The sequence below is a fragment of the Larimichthys crocea genome, chromosome XX (genome assembly GCF_000972845.2).
Source record: "Larimichthys crocea isolate SSNF chromosome XX, L_crocea_2.0, whole genome shotgun sequence".
In the NCBI taxonomy this organism is placed as follows: domain Eukaryota; kingdom Metazoa; phylum Chordata; class Actinopteri; family Sciaenidae; genus Larimichthys; species Larimichthys crocea.
The window spans coordinates 15,179,527-15,204,575 of record NC_040030.1 but is presented as its reverse complement, the minus strand read 5'-3'; the positions used below and the strand labels follow the sequence as shown (position 1 = coordinate 15,204,575).

Here is a 25,049-nt window from a genome sequence, read left to right as displayed (position 1 = left end):
CACAGAGGTTGCTGTTTGGTTGTTGTAGCTCGTTATTAACTTGTTTTAGCTGGTTGTTATCTCGATTTAGTTCTTTGTTAGCTTGTTTTAGCTCATCATTAGCTTGTTTTAGCTCGTTGTTAGCTTGTTTTAGCTTGTTATTAGCTTGTTTTAGCTCGTTGTTAGCTTGTTTTAGCTGGTTGTTATCTCGATTTAGCTCTTTGTTAGCTTGTTTTAGCTTGTTTTAGCTCATCATAAGCTTGTTTTAGCTTGTTTTAGCTCATTATTAGCTTGTTTTAGCTCGTTGTTAGCTTGTTTTAGCTCTTTGTTAGCTTGTTTTAACTTGTTTTAGCTCATTATTAGCTTGTTTTAGCTTGTTATTAGCTTGTTTTAGCTCGTTGTTAGCTTGTTTTAGCTTGTTTTAGCTCTTTGTTAGCTTGTTTTAGCTGGTTGTTAGCTTGTTTCAGCTTGTTTTAGCTCTTTGTTAGCTTGTTTTAGCTCATTATTAGCTTGTTTTAGCTTGTTTTAGCTTGTTCTAGCTGGTTGTTAGCTTGTTTTAGCTTGTTTTTAGCTTGTTCTAGCTGGTTGTTAGCTTGTTGTTAGCTTGTTTTAGCTTGTGTTAGCTTGTTGTTAGCTTGTTCTAGCTGGTTGTTAGCTGGTTGTTAGCTTGTTTTAGCTCTTTGTTAGGCTGTAAACATGTTTATTTCTGCTGTGAAGTTGGACGTTTGGACATGGGGACTTATGGAGACTGACTCAGGTGGACGTTTTTGGCACCTCCACATCGGCTTCACTTCACAGCCACAGTGATTTGTTTGTTATCTATTTATCTATTTATTTATTTGCCACTGTCACTTGACGAGGCAGAAACCACGAGAACCTGACGTGACGAGAAAGCTGAGTGTTCTTTAAGACGTGATGGTGCCTGACGTTGTTCCCTTTCTTCATCCGTCCAGAGACATTTATGGCAAAGCCGGACCACAAGACCACCCGGTGGAGATCGTGACCAGCATCGCTCCCTCACCTCGCCGTCATGTCACCGCGAAAAAGACCTCTGGTCCCCGTGAGCAGCCGACGGAAAACAGCGGACGACTACTTTCCGTTCAACGTGCTGCCGGTGGAGTGTCAGCTGCACGTCTTCTCCTTCCTGAACGAGGTGGACAAATGCAGCTGCGCTCTGGTTTGCCTGAGCTGGAGCTGCATCATCCGCTCCTGGAAGCTGTGGCGTGTGGCGGACTACTCCCGCCGCGGCGTCTTCCACCTGGGTCAGGAGGGGCTGCTCGTCTCCAACCGCGAGTTCGAGAGGTGGAAGTCCTGGGTCCACCACTACACCCACCACCTCATCTCCCGCAGGGCCAGCCTGCTCACGCTGAAGGCCAGCTTCGACCTCGGGGATCGCTGCAACAAGTGGGGCGAGCTGCTGAGCCACCTGCTGGATAACGTCCACTGCAGAGACCTCAGCCACCTGGACCTGAACTGGTCCTTTACGCTTCTGGAGCCGCTCGACCTGAGGATCCACTCCAGCTCCAGTTCACACCGAGACAGCATCACCAAGATGGATCAGGTAACGTGTTTGTAGTCCAATAGCCCAGCTCAGCTCGGCGTCTGTCAGAGAAAAGTTCTGATCTAACACTCCGACTTGATTTCACAGTTGAACAGTTTCCAGGAGCTGCTGACCAAACTCACCCACAGATGCCCGCGCATCGCCAAGATGCGTTTACACTTCGACTGGTCCGACGTCTCCGTGTCGCTGCTCACCCAGTTCCAGCACCTCCGGGTCCTCGAGCTCAAATACTTCTGGGTCTTTAAAGGGGTGACGCCCTCGACTCTGCAGACCCTCACCAAATCCCTGCCCAACCTGAAGTCTCTGACGTTACACATCCTGGTGCCGATGAGGAACCTGGGCATCTCGTACACTCTGGAGTCTCAGTCACTGGAGTACCTGGACGTGTCGCCGAGCCGTGGCCTGGTCTTCTCTCGCCTGAAGCTGCCGGCCCTGCGCGAGCTTCAAGCCAAGAAGATCGTCCGCAGCATCACACTGGACCGGAGGACCAGGCTGAGGATCCAGAGCCGGTGGCCCTGCCTCTATCACGTCCTCCGGGAGGGGACGCCGAAGCTTCAGGCCCTCAACAACGAGAGGCTGCTCCCCACGTGGAGGGAGGAGAGTTACGGGGAGCTGACCGCCATCCTGGAACAGTCCTGTTACTGCGTTCAGCATCTGGACAGCTGGCTGTGGTAACCGTGTGACACTGAAGCAATATATTGCTTTGACACGCCAGTTTTTATATGAATGTACTTAGAGGGACACATGTATCTGCAGATAAAGACTCAAAGGACAGCTCAAGACAATGATACACTGTTTTATTTGTACATTTAGGTGCTTTATGCTGATTGCACTGCGTCATGCTTGTCCGGATTCATTCCCACGAGAGCTCTGGGCTGGAAAAATGAACATTAAGTGTGCTGTCAGAAGAAGACGAAGTGATGAAGTGATATTGAATACAGAGGGCGTGCTCAGACAGGAGCTGGTGTAGGATCGTCCGGCGGTCCCGTCTGTTTGTGTTCAACGCAACCGCCGTGAAACAATCGTGGAAATAACTTTTTATTTTGCTAGATTAACCGACTTTATCGAGGCCGACGCTCGCTCACTCTCATTTACTGTCTGTGTCGCTCAACCACTGCTATCGGACACAAATTAAACTTCTTCGTGGCAGTCAGACTCAGATTAAGAAGCCAGATACATGAACACAACAAGTAGAGTGTCAGAGTTTAGATAGTCTCAGTTTCAGAGACATTTCAGGCTCGATCTGAGCGTCTGATTGGCAGCCTCATCTTCTCCGCCGCAGGTCGCTGCGTTTCTTTGCGGATACGCATTAATCTGACTCAATGAATGAATGGAAACACCTGCACCAGAATCCTGTCTGAATGCACCTTTAGATTCCTGGAGGATGCGCCCTGTAACTTAAAAGAAAAATGACGAGCACCACAGAGAGACAAAAGCCGCAATATGTTGAGATTAAAGTCGTGATTTCAAAAGATAGAAACTGAGAAAATTGTTGCTGTGTCATGAAAGAAAAGCCGAAAATCTCTAAAAATCTTCGGCCTTTGCTCTCGGTGTCAGTGTGTTCTGTACTGTAATTTAACTCTTGTTGTTATTTTGGTTGTTTGATTGATTCCAGTCGTATTTATCCTCAGACGGTCTTCTACTGTTCTGTTCTGCTGTGGACTGCAGAGAGATTCACAAATGACAAGATGCAAAAGTTGGCGCCGTAAAAAGACTTCGCACGGGACCAAAAACCTTCTCAGAATTGATGGGTACTGACCCTGGGTCAGTAGGACCAAGTCCTGTAGCTGGAAACCCGACCCGGTTCTGTACTGCCGCTCTGACTTGGCACATTTTTAGACTGCCGGTATTAAGCCGGCCTAATTCTTAATCGCAGACTGTGAGGAATGCAGCTCGGCTAAAGGAGCGCTCCTTTTTTGTTTTATTGTGTTTTTATCGTATGTATTCCACGAGGTCTTAAAATGAAGGAACTCACCATGTCACGGTATTTTTGCACATTTCCATTGCTGTCATGGAAGCGAGTCGGCCAAACTCGAGCTGTTTCATACGTAAAAAAAAAGTGTCACGGATTTCATATTTTCATACGTATGAGCCTCGCATGTTTCCTTCTGAAGGATGAAATCATCAAGTGCTTCTGCAATTATTCTCCTAATCAGTAGAGGTCCCTGTTCTCAAAGCTTTGACCATGATCTCCCTCTCTCTCTCTCTCCAATAACCACACGAACCTGTGTTTACAATCACCGTTTCACTCCAGCGCTCATGTAGGAGATGTGCGCTCGAGGGTGTTTTCAGAATATGTCGATGAATGTTTGGAGATTTGATTTGATGAGTGTATTTCGCAAGATTCTTCATAAAAAAACTTTAAAATGATCTTTGGTGTGTGTTTTTTTTCCACAGAGAAACGTCAATAATTCAACAGCTGATTTCTTAAGAAGGCTCTCGCATTCAGACAGATGTTGTAACATCTGTAGCACATTGTTTTTTAAGTAAAGCACCTGGGGGGATTTTGTCCTTTTTTATTTGTTTTGTTAACTCCACGACTAAATGGATGGAATTTACTATAAAGTTTTGCTTTTTTGCATGAAACTAAAAAGTGCTCCGATGATAATTTCGTACACATCATTACATCCCACATGGCTCGTTAATCAAGAGATTGTGAATAATACGAAACAGGAATGTGGCCTCGCGAGGAATTCGCCTTTATTCTTGCCAGTGCGATCGTGTCGGTTCGATCTCCTTGACCCCGCAAACGGAAACATCTGTTCTCAGTACAAATAACGCCGCCGCACCCAGCTGGGTCCCCTTTGCCCCTTACGCTGTTCCCATTTTGCCTATTTGTCTCCCCGCGTTTCCTCTCCTGAGGTGGAGAATTCGTGTGCGGCGGTCGCGGTGATCGGGATTCCTCGAGGTTGGGGCTTTCCAAGCAATTCAGTGATTTCCCCAAATCCACCTTTTTTTTTCCTTCCTCCTTTTGCTCTCCTTTTCTTTCTGTCTTATCCAGCCCTCTCTTTAATCCACTCCTCTCTTCATATGCTTGTCTATTGTTGGGATCTCGTCCGTCGCTCAGGATCTGTGTTGACATTTATCTTTGGACGCTGTCAGTTGACGCCCCCCTCGCCAGGGATTGAAGGTTCACCTGGACGTGGATGTCGATAGTTCTTGTTTGCCTCTATGATCAGAAGTGATGATGCTGATGTTCTGATGGATTTTCTTCACCACCGGCCTCTTGTGTCCAGCCGGACATGGGACTATGATGGTTTGATGTGGAATGTCGAGGGACTGCTGTGGGTGTGATGGGCTGGACAGTGTCGTGTGAGGATAAAGTGTTCCTTGAGGTTTACCTAACCCTTGGATTAGTGGCAAGACCACAGTAACCACTTCCAGATGTTTGAGAGCACAACCTGATTATTCACAACAAGGCCAATGAACATCGCCCTCTTCACACTATAACTTACTCTTTGCTCCTTCGGCGATGCCAAAGTTAATGCTTAATCCAAGTGCAGACCCTTAATTGCTGAGGCCAAGCCCTGTTTATGGGAGGGAGGTTACTTTCACGGAAACAGATCATTGCAGTCCAGAGGCAGCTCAGGGACTGATCAGTCTCATCTCTACCACTCAAGCAACAGGACCTTCAGGGCTGACCGCAGGAAGCAGCCACCATGGCGAAGGAATCCTTTATATCCAAGACGGTCGCCATCACCTTTGTGGTCATGACCTGCTCTGTCATCGCCGGAATGATCACCATGATTATTTTGTACAAGACTCAGATCGCTGACTTGAACCCGACACCCCGTCCAACCTTTTCAACCACCACCACGGGACCGCCACCCGTCATGCGACTGCCGAAGTACCTCGTTCCTGAAACATACACGGTCTACCTGCAACCTCACCTCTACACCAAGATCATCGAGGAGGTAAATGTCACCAGTCCCAACCAGACGTTGCTCTTCACCGGGAACTCTACTGTTGTCTTTCACTGCGTCCAAACAACGAGCGCCATCTACCTCCACAGCAAGGACCTGACCATCATAGATTCATCAGTGGTGAGCTTAAAAGACAACGTGCGGGTGAAAATTAACGAAATGATACACCACGAAGATGTAAGCGACTTCCTCGAGATTCAGTTGAATGAGGCGTTGGAGAAAGGGAAGAACTACAGTCTGTTTCTGAGTTTCGAGGGAGTAATGTCACAAAGTCTCGATGGGTTGTATTTGAGCTCGTATCATGCGGACGTTGCAGCTGAGGAAGGTGATTCAAGAGAGAGGTGAGTAACAAAAAAAACAAGTTTGATGTTTCTGTGTGTAAAATTTGTGATTGTCAAGTTTTTTGAAGACTTGTTTGTAGAAAAATAAAACAAATCCTGTCACAAAATCTCAGATTTGACCCTTTCAAGGCACAAAATTTGATTAAAAAAGGTGAAACTGTTGCAGATGAATCCACTTGTAGAACTCTCTAGTAACACGAGACAGTTTCATGGAAATTGAAAGAACATAAGCAGCCAAAACAAATGGCTTTAAGACATCCACAAACAAACCTCCAATTCATGATTTTCATGATCAGCAAAAGTAACAAGTTACATTACTTCTTTATTCTTGAGTTACAGCATTAAATAACTCCAAAGCCTCCAAGTCATAAACAGAAACAAACTCAAACAAGCAGCTCACGGTGAAACTGGACGGTTGACAGCTCTGAGTAAAACCAGGTGAATCCCGAATGCTCAATATAAAAGTAATCATTCACGTGACTGAGAGATAAAACTACTTTCTGTTTAGAAACGAGACTTGATTGTCTTTCCGAGAAAATAAACTTGGCCTAACTCACAAGTTTTTTGCAACACTGGAACAGAAAATAAACTAATCTACATGAAAACTCCCATGTGGATTGAAGTCTTAACAACAACAACAACACAGCAATGTGTATCAGATGTCTTTGTGGTCTTGTTGTTTAGGACATGGTTCATTTATCTTACACAGCTTGAAAAAACGAGGAAAAGGTTCAGTTTTATTTAAAGCAAACAGACCACAGTTTGGTGGTTTAAGGTATTGTAAACACTGTAATAGATCTATTTATCATGACTGACCCAAAGTCCCAGTATGAAATCACTGAGTGGAGACACGTGTGTGTTTAAACGCGTACTATGCTGGTGTGGTTCAACATTCACAAACACTTTGTCACATTATTAATACTCAGTTGAATCTCCAGGAAACGGGATACCTCTCTCGTCACCACTCACTCATGTCTTCTTGTTGTTTTTACACGTTCATTACACACTCGTTTATATTTTATGTCATAGTCCCGGGCTGGTTTTCCTGTGGTACAAACTTTGTGGACACAGAACAACTACCTCTATTTGAAAGAAACACATTGGTTATCCGTTGACGTCAATGCTTGTAAACGCATCAATTAAATGTAATTTTTTAATTGTTTGCTCTTTCTAATTATGTCTCTCATGTTTTCCTGACTGACTGACTTCATCTGTATTCATAGATTCCTTGCTGCTACCAATATGGAGCCAACAGAAACCAGGAGAGTGTTTCCCTGTTTCGATGAGCCAGAAATGAAGGCGGTGTTTCACGTGACGATCGTCCACAGGTTAAACACGAGAGCTCTCGGGAATGAGGAACAGTCAGGTGAAAACAAACAAGCTCCTACTGTTTTCATTAAAGATGCAGTAATAAAGAATTAAAACTTATTCTTACTTACTGCTGCTTTGTTTCTCTCTCTCTCTCAGTCTCCAATATGTTAGACGACTACTGGCAATACACCAAATTTTATCCAACACCAAAGATGTCGACATACTTGTTTGCCTTCGTGGTTTCAGAGTTCGAACAATCAACCCGCTCCCCACATGACCGTGTGGAAATTCAAGTATGTGTACTCCTGTAGATTTAAGATGAATTTAATGTCTTTATTTTTGGTGTGTATCATTTTCATTTTCCACCACCTGTTCTTTTTTGGACGTATTTAACCTTTTGTACTTGCACTGTTTTTCAATTAAGTTACAAAATAACTAAAACTATATCTTCTGTGCTTCAGCTGACTGTGTTCTGTTTTTTGCTCATCCAGACGTTCGCCCGTCCCGAGGCCATCCACGCACGACACGCCGATTATGCCGCCAGCATCACCGGAAAGATTCTCTCATTCTACGAGAAATATTTTGAAATTAACTACCAACAGAAAACGCTCGGTAAGACTTTGTCAAGACGTGACCAGACTGATGTGTTGATAGATGGAAACTTTCTGGTGAAGCTTTACCACCACCGTTAACACAGACATTAAAAATTAGCGTAGATTGACCTTATTCAGCTTGTTACGACCCCGACAGGGCAAAAATGAATCTAGGGGAATTTAGGGAGGTAAAGACCAAAAGCAAAGGGATTAACCAAGGACCGACTGCAATCGCAGGGATTTATTCAATAACACCAAAACTTATACAACGTAAAGAGAAGTCTTTCTCAACGAAGCGATGCCAGCCAGAACCGATCACACTGCACACAACGAACCACTCGCTGCAGGACCACACCACCACTCAAACACCTGGTAAGCGTTTATAGGTGTTAATCAGCTAATCAGCTGATTGAGGAGGAGAGGGAAAGGGCAGTACCTGAAATCAAAGAACACAAGAGACAACAAGGCTACGGAAACTTTACGCAAGACGCACTATCAATAAAGACGACGGCTGCTGATGTGAAACTGTTTCTGTTGTATCCACTATCGCAGTACTTCTTAAACTTTTACTCCGCGTGACACCTCATAAAATATTAGGCTACTCAAATACCACCGTTATGACAAATGTTAAGAAAATACAGCCTATTTGGCTATGAAGACCCATTTGATGCTATGATTGCAGTTTTTGAATATTTTGAGTTGGTATGTAGCGGTAATCAGCTTCGTTATATCATCTTCTACCAATAAAATCTATTCTACCCCCAGAGCAGCACTTCTCTTCTGAGAAAAAACCTACTGGATACTGAATATAACAATCTTTATGTATATAATTTGGTCATTGGACCATATCTGTGTGATTCGTCTAGATCAAATTGCATTGCCAGACTTAGCTCCTGCAGCAATGGAAAACTGGGGACTGGTCACATACCAGGAGGGAAGCCTGCTCTATGAGGAAGGCGTGTCTTCACTGTTGGAGAAGGAATGGATCGCCACTCTGATTGCACATGAGCTGGCACACCAGGCAAGAACTCTATCAATCCTACAACATCCTGCAGCATTTTATGAAACATGTCACATTGTGTGACATGTCGTGTGAATTTTACCTCAACGATCCATTTTTGTTGACAGTGGTTTGGAAATTTGGTGACGATGAAATGGTGGAACCAAATCTGGCTGAACGAGGGCTTTGCAACCTACATGGCAACCATTGCGGTCGAGCACGTTGAGCCTATGTTTCAGATGGTAAGTTCAGTCCAATCATTGTTGGTCGCTTCCCTAACGCGTGGAAATCATGGACATTGGCAAATACACTTGAAAAAGAAGGCTTAATGCTAATAAAGCGCTGCAGGAACCTGGAACCTGGAAATAAGTTAGATTTCCCTCACCTTAAAGTCAATGGGTACAGCTGATGCTGAACCAATCCGCTGGTCCCAGATACTTTAACTCGTTTGCTTGAGGCAGCAACTCACTGCATGCAATTCAACATTTGATCTTCTCTCTATTTGTTTTCCTCAGTCAGACGTATTTGTCATGAGAGACCTCCATCGAGCTTTTGAAGAAGATGCCCTGGCCTCATCTCATCCTCTCAATGTTCCTGAGGAAGAGGTCCAGACGAGTTCTGCGATCATTGGGATGTTTGATTCTATAACCTACAGCAAAGTAAGGAGTCTAACAACGCATACAATCATTCTTAATGACCAGGGCACAAGGGGGCATAATGAATATCACAAAGTTTAGATTAAGATTAAGTGTGCGTTCACTCTGCAGGGGGCGCTGGTGCTGAGAATGCTTGCCGGCGTAGTGGGAAAAACTACTTTCCACAATGGAGTCAAAGTAAGTAATATATTTTCATTAAAATGGGTTGAAATTGTACAGAACCCTGCAGATTGTCCCTGAGACTCAAGGCTCAAGACTTCTTCCTACTTAACCTCAGATCAGATTTCTAGTCTAGACATAAGACTAAAGGCCCTCTTTCATGCTCGGAAATCAGTTCATTTCAATGGGTTTGTTGGGATCTGTCGATCTGCCGATCCTAAATGCAACGTTGTGGTTCAGTAATGATCTTGGGTCACTTACGATTTTCTGCACTAGAAAACAAATCCATAATCAAATGTTTTTTTGGCAAGGAAATGGTATTTAACAGTATTAGCAACACTGTTAAGACCCTGGAAAGAAGACATTTCACGTAAGTTTGGTGCAATGTTTGGTTGTAACCTTTATGATCGTTATGATCAGTTTTGGTTGAAAATGTTTGGTCACACACCAGCATTTGAAACGAAGAGAAATCAGTTCATTTCAATGGGTTCATTGGGATCTGTCTCGGGGTCAAGAAGAACTCCACAAACTCTTTTTGTCAAGCTCAACTTTTGGTGAACTTCAATGCACCGATTGTCACCTAGTTGACCTAAATAGGAACACTTTCCACTGATGCTAAGTAACCGGACTAGCAAGCTCTTAGAGACGTTCCTCCCAACTCCAGTCAAAGTTTTATTGAATGAAAACGATGTACAGTCTTGAGGAGAAGCACCACAGGTGTGTAAATGCACAATCCAGAGAAAATAGAAAGAAAATGACTGACTGGCCTGAGCATGTTCCTACCATGTTTCAGCGTTTTTGCCGTCAGCTTGCCAGCTACAGTAGTTTTGTAATGGAAAATATGTATTACATGCTTGAGTTAAGTAGAACGCTGTGTGTCTTATAGCCTTGTTTGGTTTTACATAGTAACTTTCACCTTTTCTATCCTCGGATGTAGCAACAGGTGTCTCATGTATGAAACCGACCTTGACTTTCACAGTTCAGTGAGGGCTTGTTAGAGCTGAGATAACATCTGATACATTTCACTGTGACAGTTGTGTATTGGGTTGAGTGTCTTACAGGAAATTTCAGCTACAGTTTAACAACCCTTCAAGTGTCCCTAGCACGACCTGTTTCACAAAGACGATACGATAAATTTCATCATGGTTTTGTTGTGTTTTTTTATGGTTTTATGGTTTTTAAGCAGCGTTCAGACCATACACTGTTGAAAACATGTACGTAGTCTCCATGACTCAAGACTAAAGGCTAGGACAGACCAAGTGGCAAAAGTTTGTTCTGAGAAGATGCATCCTTTTTTTTATAATTTTATAATTTCATGCCTCGCCATGACATGATGACTTACAGCATGGGTGTGGAAGCAAACTCCCAGAGCAAAATTTTCAAATTGATGCCTTAATTAGGGGTATGAAAAATTCAACGTCACATAAAACCCTTTATAATATCGTGCATGCCTGGTTGATTTACTGAATGTAACAAGAAAGAAAAGCAAAACCAAAGAAAATACTTATTTATTCTCCTCATTCATTAGTGTCTGCCATGCCACAGTTTTTATTTCAGATTATATTATGACTCATAAAGAAACACGCATACCTTCGCAAAGTTTGGAATAGTTACAAAAGCTTGACTCGGGTTCAGTCAGATGGTTTTTCTGAGTGTTCTTTCAGGTTGTAGAAAGTCCTCTTCACAGATAGGAGTTGTTTTCTTTGTAAAGAAATTTGGAGAACAACTTCTGCATTCACAACAAAAAGGGGCTTGAGTTTTCCAGCATTGGCAGCGTTTGTGGATGTCAGCAATGCGTTGATCAAAGTTCAGTTTATTGTCCAGGGTGAGTCCGAGATATCTGATGCACTGCACGATCTCAACAGTTTCATTATTGATGCATGTTGGGTTGTTAGCTGAGCATTGAGTGCTGACGATCAAGTGAACGTTTAAGGAACTGCAATTTTTTGGCTTCACTTCACAGCCATGGAGGCTTGAGTTCCCCATATTTTTTATGTCTTTCAGCTTCACCGCGTCTTGAGCCAGGCTCAAGTGGACGTTACGAAGGCTGTAGCGGTGCCTGTTAAAATGTATTGCATTACTCTGAAAGGTGTTTCTCACATCACTCACACACACACGCATGCAAATTTACCAGCGTCAGTTACGTAAGTTTATGTGAACATCAACAAACCAAGTCTCCATCATATATCCAAATCTGATTTGTTGACAATAACATCATCACTGCTGCTCTGAAGTCGAACTTTCAAACATCTGGTTTACGTCTGCAGCAAAGAGAAGGCAATGAGAAACAGGTTTACAATATTTGTCTATGTGTAGTTTCCACTGACTCAAGCTAAATCAATAAGGGTGTCGTCATCCTCACTGAGCAGGAAGCAGGAAGATAATGTTGTGGGCACAAGTGACCAGAATCTCTTTGGGAAGACCCACAACACCTGGACTGTCAGTGCTGTTCAAGAGCGACTGTAAATTTCAAACATTGGCAGCTCAAGCACTTTGTTAACATCAACCTGTTTTCTGTGTGTTTAAGATATACCTCAGGGACTTCATGTATAAAAACGCCGACCAGAACGACCTCTGGGATAGCATTCAAAAGGTAAAGTCTTAGAGATTTAGCCAAATGTTTTTCCTGCTCATTTGTTGATATTTTAGTATTTATATCATAAAACGTCATTAATGTTTGCAGGCTGTAGAAATGGATACTGGTCACACTGAGGTTGCAAAGATGATGGAGCGCTGGACCAATCAGATCGGCTATCCCGTCATCACCATCAACACCACCAATGGAGAAATCTACCAGAAGCAGTTTCTGTTCAATGACACTGCTGAATCTGAGTACGTGTTAAATGTACAACAGTTAAGATGTTTCTCATTTACACTGATTAGATAGATACACTGCTCTTAATCCTGCGTAACTTTAAGCCTTAATATAATGTGAACAGGTGAGTTGTATATAAATTCACCCTCAGTACAGTTGTCATGAACGGGGAAATTAGCTACAGAGACCAAAACTGTTTTTTGTACCAGGCTGTAAACATGTTTATTTCTGTTGTGAAGTTTTGAACATGGGGACTTATGGAGAGTGACTCACTTCTGGAGCCAGCCTCAAGTGGACGTTTGAGGAACTGCAGTTTCTGGCTTCACAGCCACAGAGGTTGCCGCTTGATCTCTCCCCTTTACTGTCTTTCAGCTCGTTGTTTTGGTTTTCCAAGCAGCAAATTTCTGTCAGGAGTTGGCGGCGAACAAAACAAAGCTAAAAGCCTAAAATGCATCATTGATTACACAGATCACACACATCAGTTTCAAAGTTCATCTTCAGATAGTGGTTTCACTCATTGGCACGTATACTTTTCACCAGTTTTGACCAATGCCAATGACCCGAAGTGGGAAATGCAATATGGGTATAAATCTCTGGTCAACAATTGGTTAAACATTGATGACTTCAGTATACTTCAGTTTGATCCATTTGGACTAGAGATGATCCTTTATCTTAAATCTTTCCAAAGGCCAAAGTTGGATCATAAATCTGTTCTCTATATAATAATATAATATAATAATAATCAAAGAGACTGCTTTGTTCTTGCGTCTGTTTTGTTGTTGTTATTAGCAACAATGCCACCTATAGTTAACCGAGTTTTTCTCTGCCAGGTCTGCAGCCGATCGCAGCATTTTGTTCCTCTGTTTACTCCATAACACTGCCATGACAAGTTTCACAGTAATTGAAGCTGACGTAGTTTAAAAAATGTTTTGCCCAGACCATAACAGCTCTGGACTCAGAACATAACTTGTATTTATTATACTTGTTCTTTGTCTGTTTTTTCTGTCTGTTCAGTCTTTGGTGGTACATCCCAATCAACATCCTTTCAGAAACATCTGGACCGTCTTACATCACAGTGACGACCAACGGCGTAGGTAATACAATACGCAACACACATCTTGTTTCTCCGCTTTGTTTTCATATTATGACCAACCATTTTGCTTTACACTACTCAGCTTACTCCGTTTCATCAAACTCATGGAAGACTGATGAGACAGACCATTCATTTGTGATTTCTAGTCAGTAAAGTATAATTTACGTTCCATCAATATTTGTCTTAAAGAAAAGAAGAACGAACTGATTTCTAAGAAAGGAGAGTGGATCCTGGCAAACTTAAACTGCACCGGATACTACAGAGTCAATTACAACCCGGAGAACTGGGAACGCCTCCTGTCTCAGCTGGACAGCGAGCCAAATGTGAGTACGGAGACAAATAATGAGTTAGAAAATCACAGAACTGAGCAGAAACCAACCTCCATATGTATATATTGGTCATAAACCTGATAAGTCGCCCCCTGAAGGATTAACCCTGAAGTTTCCGGATAAATGGATGAATGTTGTCTAATGCAACCAGCAGGTCAAAGGTCAGGTTATTCATCTAGTACTTTGAGTTGAAACAAGTTTTGTGATCTGAGAAATTTTGCACCAATCCATCTGTTAGACAATGAGATATTTAACTAAGTAAGAGAAAAGTTTGAGGTCATAATGAATCATCCACTGGGGAACATGAATGTCTGTTCATGACAATCCACATTTCCATCCCTTGAGTCATGACGCCCAACTAAAAAGCTTGTCCAGCGCCATTGTCCAGCGTTACGTACTACCCAAAGTTACATAGTGTGAGAACAGACGTACGTCAGTGTAGCTTTGATTTAAAGCTCTCCAAGTCATCATTTCCTGCCGTGTGTAGGATGACAACAGTTGCAGATGTCTTCATGTCTTCATAAACTTGTCTTGCTCTTATTTGATTCCAGCGGATACCGCTGATGAACAGAGCACAGCTTATGGACGATGGATTTAACTTGGCAAGGTAATTTGCATTCAGCTGATGCAGACTTCTTGGTTCATGCTTGTGACTTCTTCTTTGCCACCGTGATCTCGCTGAATCCAATCTCTGTTTCTTCCCCTCAGGGCCAAACTAGCCAACGTGACTCTGGCTTTGAATTTAACCCGCTTCCTTCGGAACGAGACGGCGTACATTGCCTGGGAATCAGCAGTTAGGAACCTTGAATACTTTGTCCTCATGTTTGACCGCTCCGAGGTGTACGGACCTATGCAGGCATGTGTCATTTTTCTTGCTTAAGCAAAATATTTGTGGTTGGAAAAGACTGAAAGAAAGTTGATTGCCTCATTACGTTAATGTTCATCCCTCATCAGAACATAAACAGATGTGCAGTAAAAATGTTATATTGCTCCCATGTGGATTCCCAAAACTCTGCTCTAAAGATGTTTCTTCCTGCAGGCGTACCTCCGGGAACAGGTTACGGACCTGTATAACTACTTCAGGAACTACACGGACTATTCAAAAGTCCCAGAGGATCACTCCTTACAGTAAGAAAAGATCAATCTCACGATCCCACAGGGGTAATAATCATCTCATCATTGTTTAGACAGAGTTTCCTCCTCAGTTTATCCATAACAGATTTTTACAGTTTTACAAGAGTCCAAAAGTGCCAATGCACGACAGATGTTCGGGTTTACACACCATCAGTTATAGACATCAGTTATGACAGATGTGTAGTGTGCTCATATGGAAGCACTTTTCAGGTTTCAGGTGAAAAACACTTTAAACAACTGTAAATGACAGTTCCTCATGTCCACCTGAAGCGAGTGGCCGCTTTCAGCAAATAAGGCTTTGATAAACCGACTGTGCACTACCAGCCCAGAACCATTCAAGAGGCACATATTGGTGGAGACCAATTTCAGAGCATTTTTTAAGCAACCCATGGTTAACTCAAATATATATACTGTATATAGCTTTCTTCAGAGCTTTAAAAATCTCAAAGTCTTCTTCAAAATGCGCACTTTGTCTCTAAAATTAAATTGTGATGGCTTCATTCAAAGGCACAGCCAGATTCTCGCCATCGACGTGGCGTGTTCCAACGGGCTCCCAGAATGCATATCGATGGCATCAAAGATGTACGCCAACTGGATGAAGAGCAACGGCACCAACACGTACGTACACCTCTGCACACGTACTACTACAACGATTTATATGACGTAATTTAAATTCTCCTGAACTTCCTGAAAAAGGTCTCACTGTGATGTTCTGTAGCTTTACCCTGCAGCATTGACTCAGTGAAGGTAGGTGTTCTCTAATCACTTTGTTTGTGTTCATCGTTGGTGGTTGTTATCACATCGGTCTTATCTTTAAAGCTGCACACGGCAGGAGTTTTATTAACATGTGACAGATGGCTGTCCACCATGAGCCGGGTCCTGCTCGAGGTTTCTGCCTCTTAAAGTCGTCATGAAGTCAAACTTGATGTTTCAGTGTTGCTGCTACAATCTAGACCTGTTTTATATATCATGAGATAACTCTGATTTGGGGCTATATACTGTATATAAAACCAGGTGCAACTTTAACCCTTTATTAAATGTGTTTATTGTATACATACACGCATGTGAGTGTGTTTCATTTGCCCACATTTGTACATGCATGTGTTCAATCCACCAATCAAGGAATCTGAATTATCCCTCTGAGGATAGAGGTTGTGTTTGCATGTGCACCAAGACTGCAAGCAAGAGCTGCTCCAGCTGTTTCTGCACTAGTGTCAGCTTCTATAAGAGTATAAAAACCATACTTTATCATCTCGCATGTGCAATCCTTTAGTTTGCAATGGTGTGGAAGAAAAACATGAAAGTCGAACAGACTGAGAAAATGTTCAGTATGTCTGCAAAAATATGCTGATAAGCAGGAAAATACCAAGTCAACAGCGCAGAATTACCAAGAAAACTTGAAAATGAGACATGGGAAAATAACTGTATATGTGTGTGTGTGTGTGTGTGTGATTCAGCATCCACCCCAATCTGCGGTATGTAATTTACTGCCAAGCTGTGGCTGCTGGCGGGAAGAAAGAGTGGGAGTTTGCCTGGGACAAGTTTCAAAGCACCACCGACACCTCCGAGAAAGACCAGCTCCGCTCAGCTCTGGCGTGCACCAAGAAGATCTGGCTGCTCAACAGGTGAACAGACCCGATGTGTCATATACAGAGACTCTTTCAGTACAGACACACCTGTGATAAGGTGAATCCCAAACAGGTTGTTTTTATTAAGAAGAGACAAGTCAGTGCCTTCCTTATCTTACAGATACCTGGAATACACTTTGGACCCGGAGAAGATACGTCTGATGGAGGTCGCCTCCACGATTAACTACATCGCCAAAAACGTGGCGGGGCAGGCGCTCACCTGGAACTTTATCAGAGCACACTGGGATTATGTCAGCGAGGGGTAGGTCTCCATTCGCATTGTTTTTCACAGATTACATCTCTGTAGTTTGGAAAAAGGAAGACGTGGGGCTTGTATTTCTGGTTTGAGGTTGATGATTTTGCGTCAGTGCTAAATGTTTAAATTTAGCCATTTTCTTTTTACAAGTATACACAGTTTACCCCAGAACACATGTTTGTCAGGGCGGTCAAGCCGACCAGCAGCTGAGTTAGACACTTTTAATGGTGTGCTGCCTTTTAAAGCTCCTTCATTCTTTTCTCCCTTTTGGCCTCAAATAACTAAAAATCACCCACATTCATCATGTTATGACTCTACTTTTAGCTCCGCGTTTGGTCCGCACCAATCTCTATAAATAGATCTGTCGGGTTCAAGATTATGGCACTGGTTTTCTGTCTTTAATCCAAGTAGTATTGACTAATCATTAGTGGGGTTTGGTTGCAACGGGTGGGATGTGATGGTCGAAATACGATCTTAGAACCTATTGGCTATCATCTGATGACGATGTAGCTTTTTATTAGCTTGTTTTTAAGGTTATCTGTATTCGTATGTGAATATTTGGTGATGGAGGTTAGCAGAAATGCGACTTCCTCGTCATTCTCGCGTTGTTGTTGGTAATCGGACTGTCTTGCCGTGCATATACGCCAATGGAGAAGTTAAGCCAGACTCAACTTTTGAGAAATGCAACCCCATTGTCACGATGTGTTGGCTAATCTGACAATCAGACCGGTCAAACCTCCACAGTCGGCCTGAAATGTCTCTGATGTCTCTCATGTAGTCTAGACACGAAGAAGTTTCATTTGGTTTGGTTCCAATGGTTTAAAAGACAGAGAAATAGCAGTGGTTGAGCGACGAAGGTGTGTCGGTATCGAGAAACCTGGAGAAAACCTGTTTTGTTCTGAATTCGGCCTAAATCATCGTTAGACGATAGCCAATGGGTCCCAAGATTGGGTTCTTCATCAACCATCCCAATATGCTAGCCCCTAAATTTGTTTGTCTGCTGTTTGACGCTGGGCAGGTGGGTGCAGTTATGTGATGTGCATCACATGACTATGTAAAAAGTGTTGAACTACGTCTTTTAGCCTACATAAAATAAGATCCATTTGGTGGTTCATGACCAGAACCTTGTCTCGGAAGGGGTGGTCGGTTGGTTGGTTGGTTGGTTGGTCGGTTGGTTGGTTGGCGTTTACAGAAACCTCTTGACACTGAAGTGACCTGCAGTTGAATCACTTAAATAAACAAGCAGTGCCATAAAACAAAGAGACTATAATAGACAGCGTATTATAAAAACTGAATACACTGTGCCAGTACAAAGGTCTTCTTATTTAATCAGTGCTTATCATTAACTCTCCTCCTGCTGTTTGCGTCATTACCAGGAAGACAAATCGACCGGTATCAAAGTTTAAACATGCACAGCAGTCAGGGTTTAATTTCATGACACACAGTCAGTCTCAAGGGTTTCTTTCTTGAATGTAATCCAGCTCGTGCTCGTTTATTAGCGTGTTTCTAATATTTTGTCCACCGTCTGTTTCCAGGGATTCAGCATGGCTGATTAACGGAGTGACCAGCAGATTCTCGACACAGTTTGAACTGGAGGAGGTAATTTAATAATGTTTTTGACGATGATGACACAAGCTCCAAATGATGTCAAGAGAAAAGAATCTTTCTAGTCGCGCAGCAATAGTTGATTCATACCAAATGAGAAACTAGACGCACCCTGATATCTTATCTAAAGTCAACAAATTATGACTTCACATACCAGCGTGCACTGTCTGTGTATCCAAAGTCTGACATATATCATTATATTAATTACATTCAAATAAACTTTACAGTAGATAAATTAAGCGATATTACGTGAGAGGGTGTGCTTTAACATCATTATTGGCACGATAGTGATGCACCTCAGTCCGTAAGCGTCACTGAAGTGCCAATAATGACGGTAAAGCACACTCTCTCATGCAATATTACGATTATACAACAAATAGCAACTTCTATGAAACATATTATCAAAAGATTTTCATATTTTGGGGTAATTTGCCGTCAGTTTCTTTTCTGATCAACGTTTCTTAGAGATGAATAATACCTGGAAAACAATCAGTCACAGCAGTAGACTCTTATGTGTAATGGAACGCAGTTACGACTCCAGCAAGTAATCTAAAATTTAGTAATGACCTGGACATTTTAACATGGAGGCTTATGGAGATTGACTCAGTTCTGGAGCCAGCCTCAAGTGGACGTTTGGGGAACTGCAGTTATTGGCCACGGAGGTTGCCACTTGGGAAGGACTTTAGCCCACTCACTTAATACCCCTATACACAAGTTAGTTTTGGTCTTTTCATAGGATGTGTTGACGGAAACACCTACACGCCAACTTTTTTTGTGCTTCTGTAACAGTACCTTAACATCACTGTATTATCTTTGTGTGTTTGTGTACAGCTGGAACGCTTTTCGACGGACTACCTTCTGGGTTCTGCTGACAGGGCGGTGAACCAGGCCATAGAGCAAACACAAGTCAACATCCAGTGGGTCGCAGAGCACAAAGACATTATACTTGAGTGGTTTGAAGCACAAACAGCTTAGGGTAGAGTGGGGGGAAAACCCCCACCAAGTTTCATTGTTTTCGAGCCTCACAGATCAGTGGTGCTGGCCGTTTTCAGTTCTGCTGCCTTAAACAAGAACTGATCAAGAGCGAATCTCACTTTGTCGGGGAAACGGACCAAAGAAATAATCACCAAATAATTTACCAAAATGAACCGCAATCGAGCCGCACACGTAGTGCAGGACTGACCATTCATAAGAGAAACGTGGCACAGTGTTTATGTATATACCCACATGCACTATTTATATGTTGTATTTGAGAAAAACAAGCTTTTTGCACATGACGCTGATACAGCTATACTTGTTTGACCAAAATCACCCTTTTTCTTGTCGCTGTTGTCAGAATTATTTTCATAATCAGAACTTTGTGTTGAGTTTTTGACAGTGGAAACGAATTAAAACTTACATCTGCTAACGAAAAGTTTAATCGCAACAGCTAAAAACGTAACCAGCTTTTTGATGCCATCGATTTCTCAACATTTGCACAAGCCGGAGCCAAAGGACAGACACAACCTCTGTTTGTTGTAGGGACAATGTCTATATATGTATTATATTATGTTGTAATCAAAGAGCCAAATTATTCTTGAATGTTGCTGAAATTGTTATTTTTAATAATAAAACAATGATATTGTGTAAAATCTGAATCCAGTACGTCATTCCTGTTTCACCTGAAATATAAAAGCATAACATACAAAGTCTCTGATTTTGTTATACTGCTACATTTAAGCACTCCGTATAACTAAAACCAACTTTACTTGACATGAAACGTAAAAATTTTCAGTACAAAATAACACCATGTTGTTTTCCTCAGTTGAGTTAGAACAGATTATATCAATTAGAAGAAGGAATAATCACCTGTAGGCAACATTTGTTGTATTTTTATGTTTCTTTAAAAAATAAAGTATAAAATAAAATAGCAGAGTATGCACAAAACAAGCAGAGTGTAGGAATAAACCAAAGAATGTAATGGATCTAATCCAAAGTACCCACGAGGAGGGTGAAGTTTCAAAGTCTGCACCATGGAAGAGTCCCGTACTGTACAAGTGACGCAAGGTTTCCAGCCTCAGGGCCACATGCGTGAAACGCTGGAATCCAGTCTAAAGAGAAAGGAATGGAGCCAAGCTGAAGCGGTTCAACATGAAGACCAGAACCGAGGAGGATTCCAACACTGATGTGTGATGGTTTCCTCAATCGTCCTGAGAGAGGAACAAAGAGAAGGAAGTGAGTCTTCTCGTTTCTGTTTGTCTCAGACATTAAGAGTCTGGACTAGACCTGCTCTGTATGGAAAGAGTCATGAGATAACGTCTGACTCCTCACCCATTCATCCTCGTCTGCTCCTTCTCCTTCACCTCCAGACTTCTGAGCGCTGCCTCCGTCGGCTTTGTTGGCCATGATCTTGTCCGTCCACGACGCTCCGGCCTTTACGTCTCCGGCAAAGTTACACTTGGTCACCGTGCCGCCGTCCACTTTGGCTAACGAGACTAGAGACGCAAAAAAAAAAAAAAAACTTATTCATGTTCCACCTTTTAGAAAGATCAGACATAAAGATGTTGACAGATCTGAAGTATCTTGACTAAATAAGCAACAATAAGTTAAACTACTTATTGAGGACACGGCAGTAAAACAAACTCCACTGATCTGACTCATCAGGACTGTGTGGGTGAGTTCGATCAGATACAACAAGCTCACAACGTCATCAGCTTTCTTATTCCACCTTTATCTTGAAAATAATGCGTCAACATGTGATCCCATCGCTGAAATCAAAAGACTTTGGTTGAGGAAAAAAAAAAATCAGGGCCTTGAAGTCTTTAAGTTTTCAGCCTGGAGCAAAACCTTAAGAGACGTACTGAAGGAGTCTGTTTTCAGAGGAACTGGTTGACCTCCGTCATGAATGTACTGACACAAAAGTTCAATTTTTACATATTTATTCATTAAAGCTTAAATAAATGTACATATGATAATATTTATTAAATAAAACTATTCTAAAAATTGAAGGTTAAATCTGAGGCAACTGGACCTGGTTGTAGATTCGTGAAGACGTTTCACCTCCCATTCAAGAAGCTTCTTCAGTTCTGACCGACCGGTGAGGAGCTCCGAGTATTTACCCTAGGAGGGATTGTTGACCCGTCCATAGCTTCACTTGACTCGTTAGTGCTCGTTAGTGCTCGTTAGTGCTCGTTGTGACGACTGTCGTCAGAGTCATTAAAGTCACGTGAGGTTCGTTGTGAACGATGCTCGTTCAAAAGTCGTAGTGGTGATGGCGTCGTTCCGTCTGTCGTTTTCTAGATGTAACTTTTCTCAAAGAAAGATGAGAACTCTAAAACAGATTCTAATAATAATTCTCATTATGCAATACTTGCCATTTTAACATAAAACTAACCAAACCTGTTGCTATGTTAAGTGGTTGACGTGCTCGGTGGAGGAGCTGACTGAAAATAAAAGATCAACTTCATCATAAATCAACAGTTTATCACACATTTAACAAGAGATTGAGATATCATATAGACGTATGATGAACCTCCATAGTTTACACTGTTTACTTTTACTTCTTACTCTCCTCAGGAGCTTCAAAATGTCGTTTCGTATCATAAAACATCTTGGCAGGAAAGTGGGAAAGTCAAAGCTGAGAACAGACCAAAGTGACTATTAAATATCAAAGAGCCGGATGACTCTTCTGAATATAAGAGAAGTCAAACAGCGTTCAATCCCCTCGAGGTCACATATGAAACTGCGACAGACACCGGAAAAAACAAAATCCAACTTTAATTCACGGAGGTCGGAGCTGGGACAAACTCGATCAACGTGAAGGCCATGAAAACAAAAACGCACCCTCTGGCTTTGAAATACAGACAAACTCTTCTGTAGTCAGGAAACAAACTTAAAGGCTCTAAGCAAATCTTTGTATCCACCTGAGACACCTCAAAGGGATACCGAGGTGTGGGTTGTCCACTGGTTGATCGATCATGATTGTAACAGCTGGTTATAACTCACATATGAAAGGACTGTTTCCTCTGGTCTTCAGCCGGACATCCTGTCCTGTTTCCAGCTCCGTTTTGTCCATCTCGGACTCCGGGTACCAGAAGGCCCAGGTCCCACTGGGTCGGTACTTGTCCGTTATCTTCACCAGCTCGGCTTTGTTGACCATTGTTGACAGCTGCTCCTCAGACAGACGGTCTGACTCCCCTTTAGCTTCGACCTCTGTACGGACAGAAAACACATTTTTAAGTCAGAAAGGAATTTAGAGTTCGAGCCCTGTGAGCCGTGATCCGACCACAAGTCTTACGACAGATTTAAAACGCTCCTTCACACACTGAAGTTTGTGAAGCAAACATGAACCTCGAATGTTTGTTTGTTGTCGTCTACTCACTGTAGGAGGACATGAGGAAACCGGTGTTGACCTTCTTGGTGTCACTGAAGTTCGGCTCGATCTCCTTCCCGCTGGCATCGAACTTCCTCTGATGGATCCGGCTCGGTTTGATGTAGAGCACGTAGAAACGGACCTGACGGTGACAGACGAGGAAAAAAAACAAAGTTTAGTTTGTCAAAAATTCAAAAAACACTTTGGACTTCAAACCGATATGTTTATTTTTTAACATTTGTCAAAAACACTAGTTAACTGTAAAGTATGCCATGGTTAGTTATTGGTTTTATTAAAGGTTTTGTGTTGATGATGGTGGCTGATCAGTTTCTAAATGTTTAAACTACTTGTAGAAATATATAGAAGTATCTGTATAAAGAACGTTAATGTAACCTTAATATTGGAACAGCTTTATGTGCCGTTATTCTCTATATCGGCACTCTTGATCTAACTGTTGTTACTTTAGCGCCCGAGTCTGATTTTGGAGTTGGTTCTGAGACGACAGTGTTTGTTAAAGCTTAAATATAAACACCCAGGTTTGAAGCGTCGTACTTCACCTTTTGACTGGTGTCGTCGCTGATCGCGTGTCTGGAAACATCCAGCAGCTTCCCTTCTAAAATCACACCTGGACCACTGTGTGGAAGCAAAACATCAGACATTAAAAGTCTATTTTACAGGGTTCCCACACCTTTTTCATGAACAAATTCAAGCACTTTTCAAGCACCTTCAGTACCAGTTTTTCCATTTTTCCAGCACCTTTAAATAGGTAGCCTACTAGTTGTGTTTGCCATGATGGTCATGGGAAGCGCAGCGGTGCCACTGTATGGCATAATAATATGGGTCTAATTAGCATTATTTCATATGGTGGTAGATTGACTGTTTTGATTTTTAACTAATTGTGAATTGGCTTGTATCCTCAGCTTGTGAGCGGTGTATTGTGTAACTACCATAGCGCAATAACAGTGACAAATAGACATCACACAAATTTCAAGCATTTTCAAGCACTTCACAAAAAATTCAAGCATTTTCACAACCTTGAAAACACTGAATTGAAATTCAAGCATTTTCAAGGAATTCAAGCACCCGTGGGAACCCTGATTTTAAAATATATTTATATACTCTGTTTACAATTGAAACATGCCCATAGTGGGCGTTAGAAAAGCAGGAACTACAAACACACATATTAGCAGTTTTATTGACATTAAATGATATTTATGGTTTGACACCGACGCCGAATTTGCAGCCAGTGGTTATTTGTGATGCATCAACCTGTGTGAGGTGTTGACATTAAGTGTACCTGCTGTAAACGGCGGGAAAGCTTAATTGGCTGATTATGTGAATGGACTTTGGCTCTCTCACCTTTCGTGCGCAGACGGAGACCAGACACGGTCGAACCTCTCGTTGTGGACCGGTTTGTTCTGCAGAGACGTGTTCTGATAGATCCGGCTCATCTTTTCTGGGTTTCTAACTTTTTCCTTTCTCCGAGATTTTTTTTTTTTTTTCCTGTTTCCGGACTTCCGAGTTTCTCCGTCACGCTGCGGAACCTGAGAGGAGCGCTCGATTATTCAGACAGCACATGCCGCCGGGGTTACACACACAGGCGGTGTCCAAACTTTTTTATTTTTTTTTAACAAGAACAACAACAACAAAAAAAGATTTTCTTTAACAAAATCATTCAGAAAGTATTATTTTGTGTCACATCTACAGATATACAACACCACCAGTTTATGTCCTTAAAGGTCCAAATGCTTCATTATGTCAACCAAAAAAAAAAGACAAATATTCAGGTCATACAGTATCTGACAATCCTAGCAGGTATACATTCAAAATGAGCTACAGATAAATTATGACCAAATAAAATTATCTTTTTATTTGTAGGAAAAAAATCTTAGGTGCTTTCTTTACGGAAACTCTCAAACAGTTTAGTTGTGTTCTCTTACAAAAAAGTGCAACTTACATCTTAAACAACCAAATACATGACAAATATCTCCTTTCTTTAGAAACAATCTCACAAGTTAACTGGTGTAATTCAATATCTTAAATAACAAAAGAATTTAAAATTGTGACCCGTTACATCCCTACTAGCAGGCCATAAATAATATATTATAAAAAGTGGGCCTTGATTAGCCCCCCGGGCCGTACTTTGGACATCCCTGATGTAAACGCTTTACGGCAGTCAAACACCGCCAACTATTTCAATGATTTTTGGTGAAACTGGATCATATTTTATGGAGAAAATGTTGTGAAAATGTGATTTACAGAGTTTCCTGATGGACAGTGAAGTAAACTGCCGCCAGTCGTAGCTGCTGTTAGCT

The 25,049-nt window shown here is 42.1% G+C and overlaps 3 protein-coding genes across 4 annotated transcripts in view; 2 read left to right on the top strand and 1 right to left on the bottom strand.

Annotated features, from left to right (window-relative positions):
• Positions 1-3,910, top strand: part of si:dkey-12e7.1 (hypothetical protein) — a 5,494-nt gene extending 1,584 nt beyond the window's left edge. For both annotated transcript variants that reach the window (XM_027272420.1, XM_019261381.2), the window contains 2 exons: positions 933-1,540; positions 1,628-3,910. In XM_027272420.1, the coding sequence (XP_027128221.1) occupies positions 1,010-1,540; positions 1,628-2,215 (1,119 nt within the window). In that variant the 5' untranslated portion in view covers positions 933-1,009 and the 3' untranslated portion in view covers positions 2,216-3,910. The remainder of the gene's footprint in view (positions 1-932; positions 1,541-1,627) is intronic.
• A 584-nt stretch (positions 3,911-4,494) lies between these two features.
• On the top strand, positions 4,495-20,014 carry anpeplb (alanyl (membrane) aminopeptidase-like b). Its single transcript, XM_027272429.1, has 20 exons — positions 4,495-5,804; positions 7,028-7,170; positions 7,272-7,408; positions 7,607-7,727; positions 8,575-8,729; positions 8,837-8,950; positions 9,224-9,367; positions 9,476-9,541; positions 12,051-12,116; positions 12,207-12,355; positions 13,353-13,432; positions 13,621-13,754; positions 14,312-14,367; positions 14,469-14,616; positions 14,800-14,888; positions 15,402-15,512; positions 16,352-16,519; positions 16,644-16,784; positions 18,314-18,377; positions 19,215-20,014. The coding sequence occupies exons 1-20, from the start codon at positions 5,200-5,202 to the stop codon at positions 19,356-19,358; spliced, it is 2,835 nt and encodes a 944-aa protein (XP_027128230.1). The 5' UTR covers positions 4,495-5,199; the 3' UTR covers positions 19,359-20,014.
• On the bottom strand, positions 19,965-24,303 carry arpin (actin related protein 2/3 complex inhibitor). The gene is made up of 6 exons (XM_027272430.1): positions 24,094-24,303; positions 23,292-23,367; positions 22,744-22,876; positions 22,368-22,574; positions 20,694-20,857; positions 19,965-20,572 (listed from the first exon to the last, which is right to left on the bottom strand). The coding sequence occupies exons 1-6, from the start codon at positions 24,183-24,185 to the stop codon at positions 20,564-20,566; spliced, it is 681 nt and encodes a 226-aa protein (XP_027128231.1). The 5' UTR covers positions 24,186-24,303; the 3' UTR covers positions 19,965-20,563.
• Positions 24,304-25,049: the final 746 nt, after the last annotated feature.

What these genes read in the sequence shown, in the direction of transcription:
- anpeplb (XM_027272429.1), top strand. Translation starts at nt 5,200, where the DNA reads ATGGCGAAGGAATCCTTTATATCCAAGACGGTCGCCATCACCTTTGTG. An exon ending in AGTGACGACCAACGGCGTAG is followed by an intron (nt 13,433 to 13,620) that starts GTAATACAATAC and finishes TTTGTCTTAAAG; the next exon opens with AAAAGAAGAACGAACTGATT. An exon ending in CCAGAGGATCACTCCTTACA is followed by an intron (nt 14,889 to 15,401) that starts GTAAGAAAAGAT and finishes CTTCATTCAAAG; the next exon opens with GCACAGCCAGATTCTCGCCA.
- arpin (XM_027272430.1), bottom strand. Translation starts at nt 24,185, where the DNA reads ATGAGCCGGATCTATCAGAACACGTCTCTGCAGAACAAACCGGTCCAC. An exon ending in TCTCCGTCTGCGCACGAAAG is followed by an intron (nt 23,368 to 24,093) that starts GTGAGAGAGCCA and finishes GCTTCCACACAG; the next exon opens with TGGTCCAGGTGTGATTTTAG. An exon ending in AGGAAACAGTCCTTTCATAT is followed by an intron (nt 20,858 to 22,367) that starts GTGAGTTATAAC and finishes TTGCGTCTCTAG; the next exon opens with TCTCGTTAGCCAAAGTGGAC.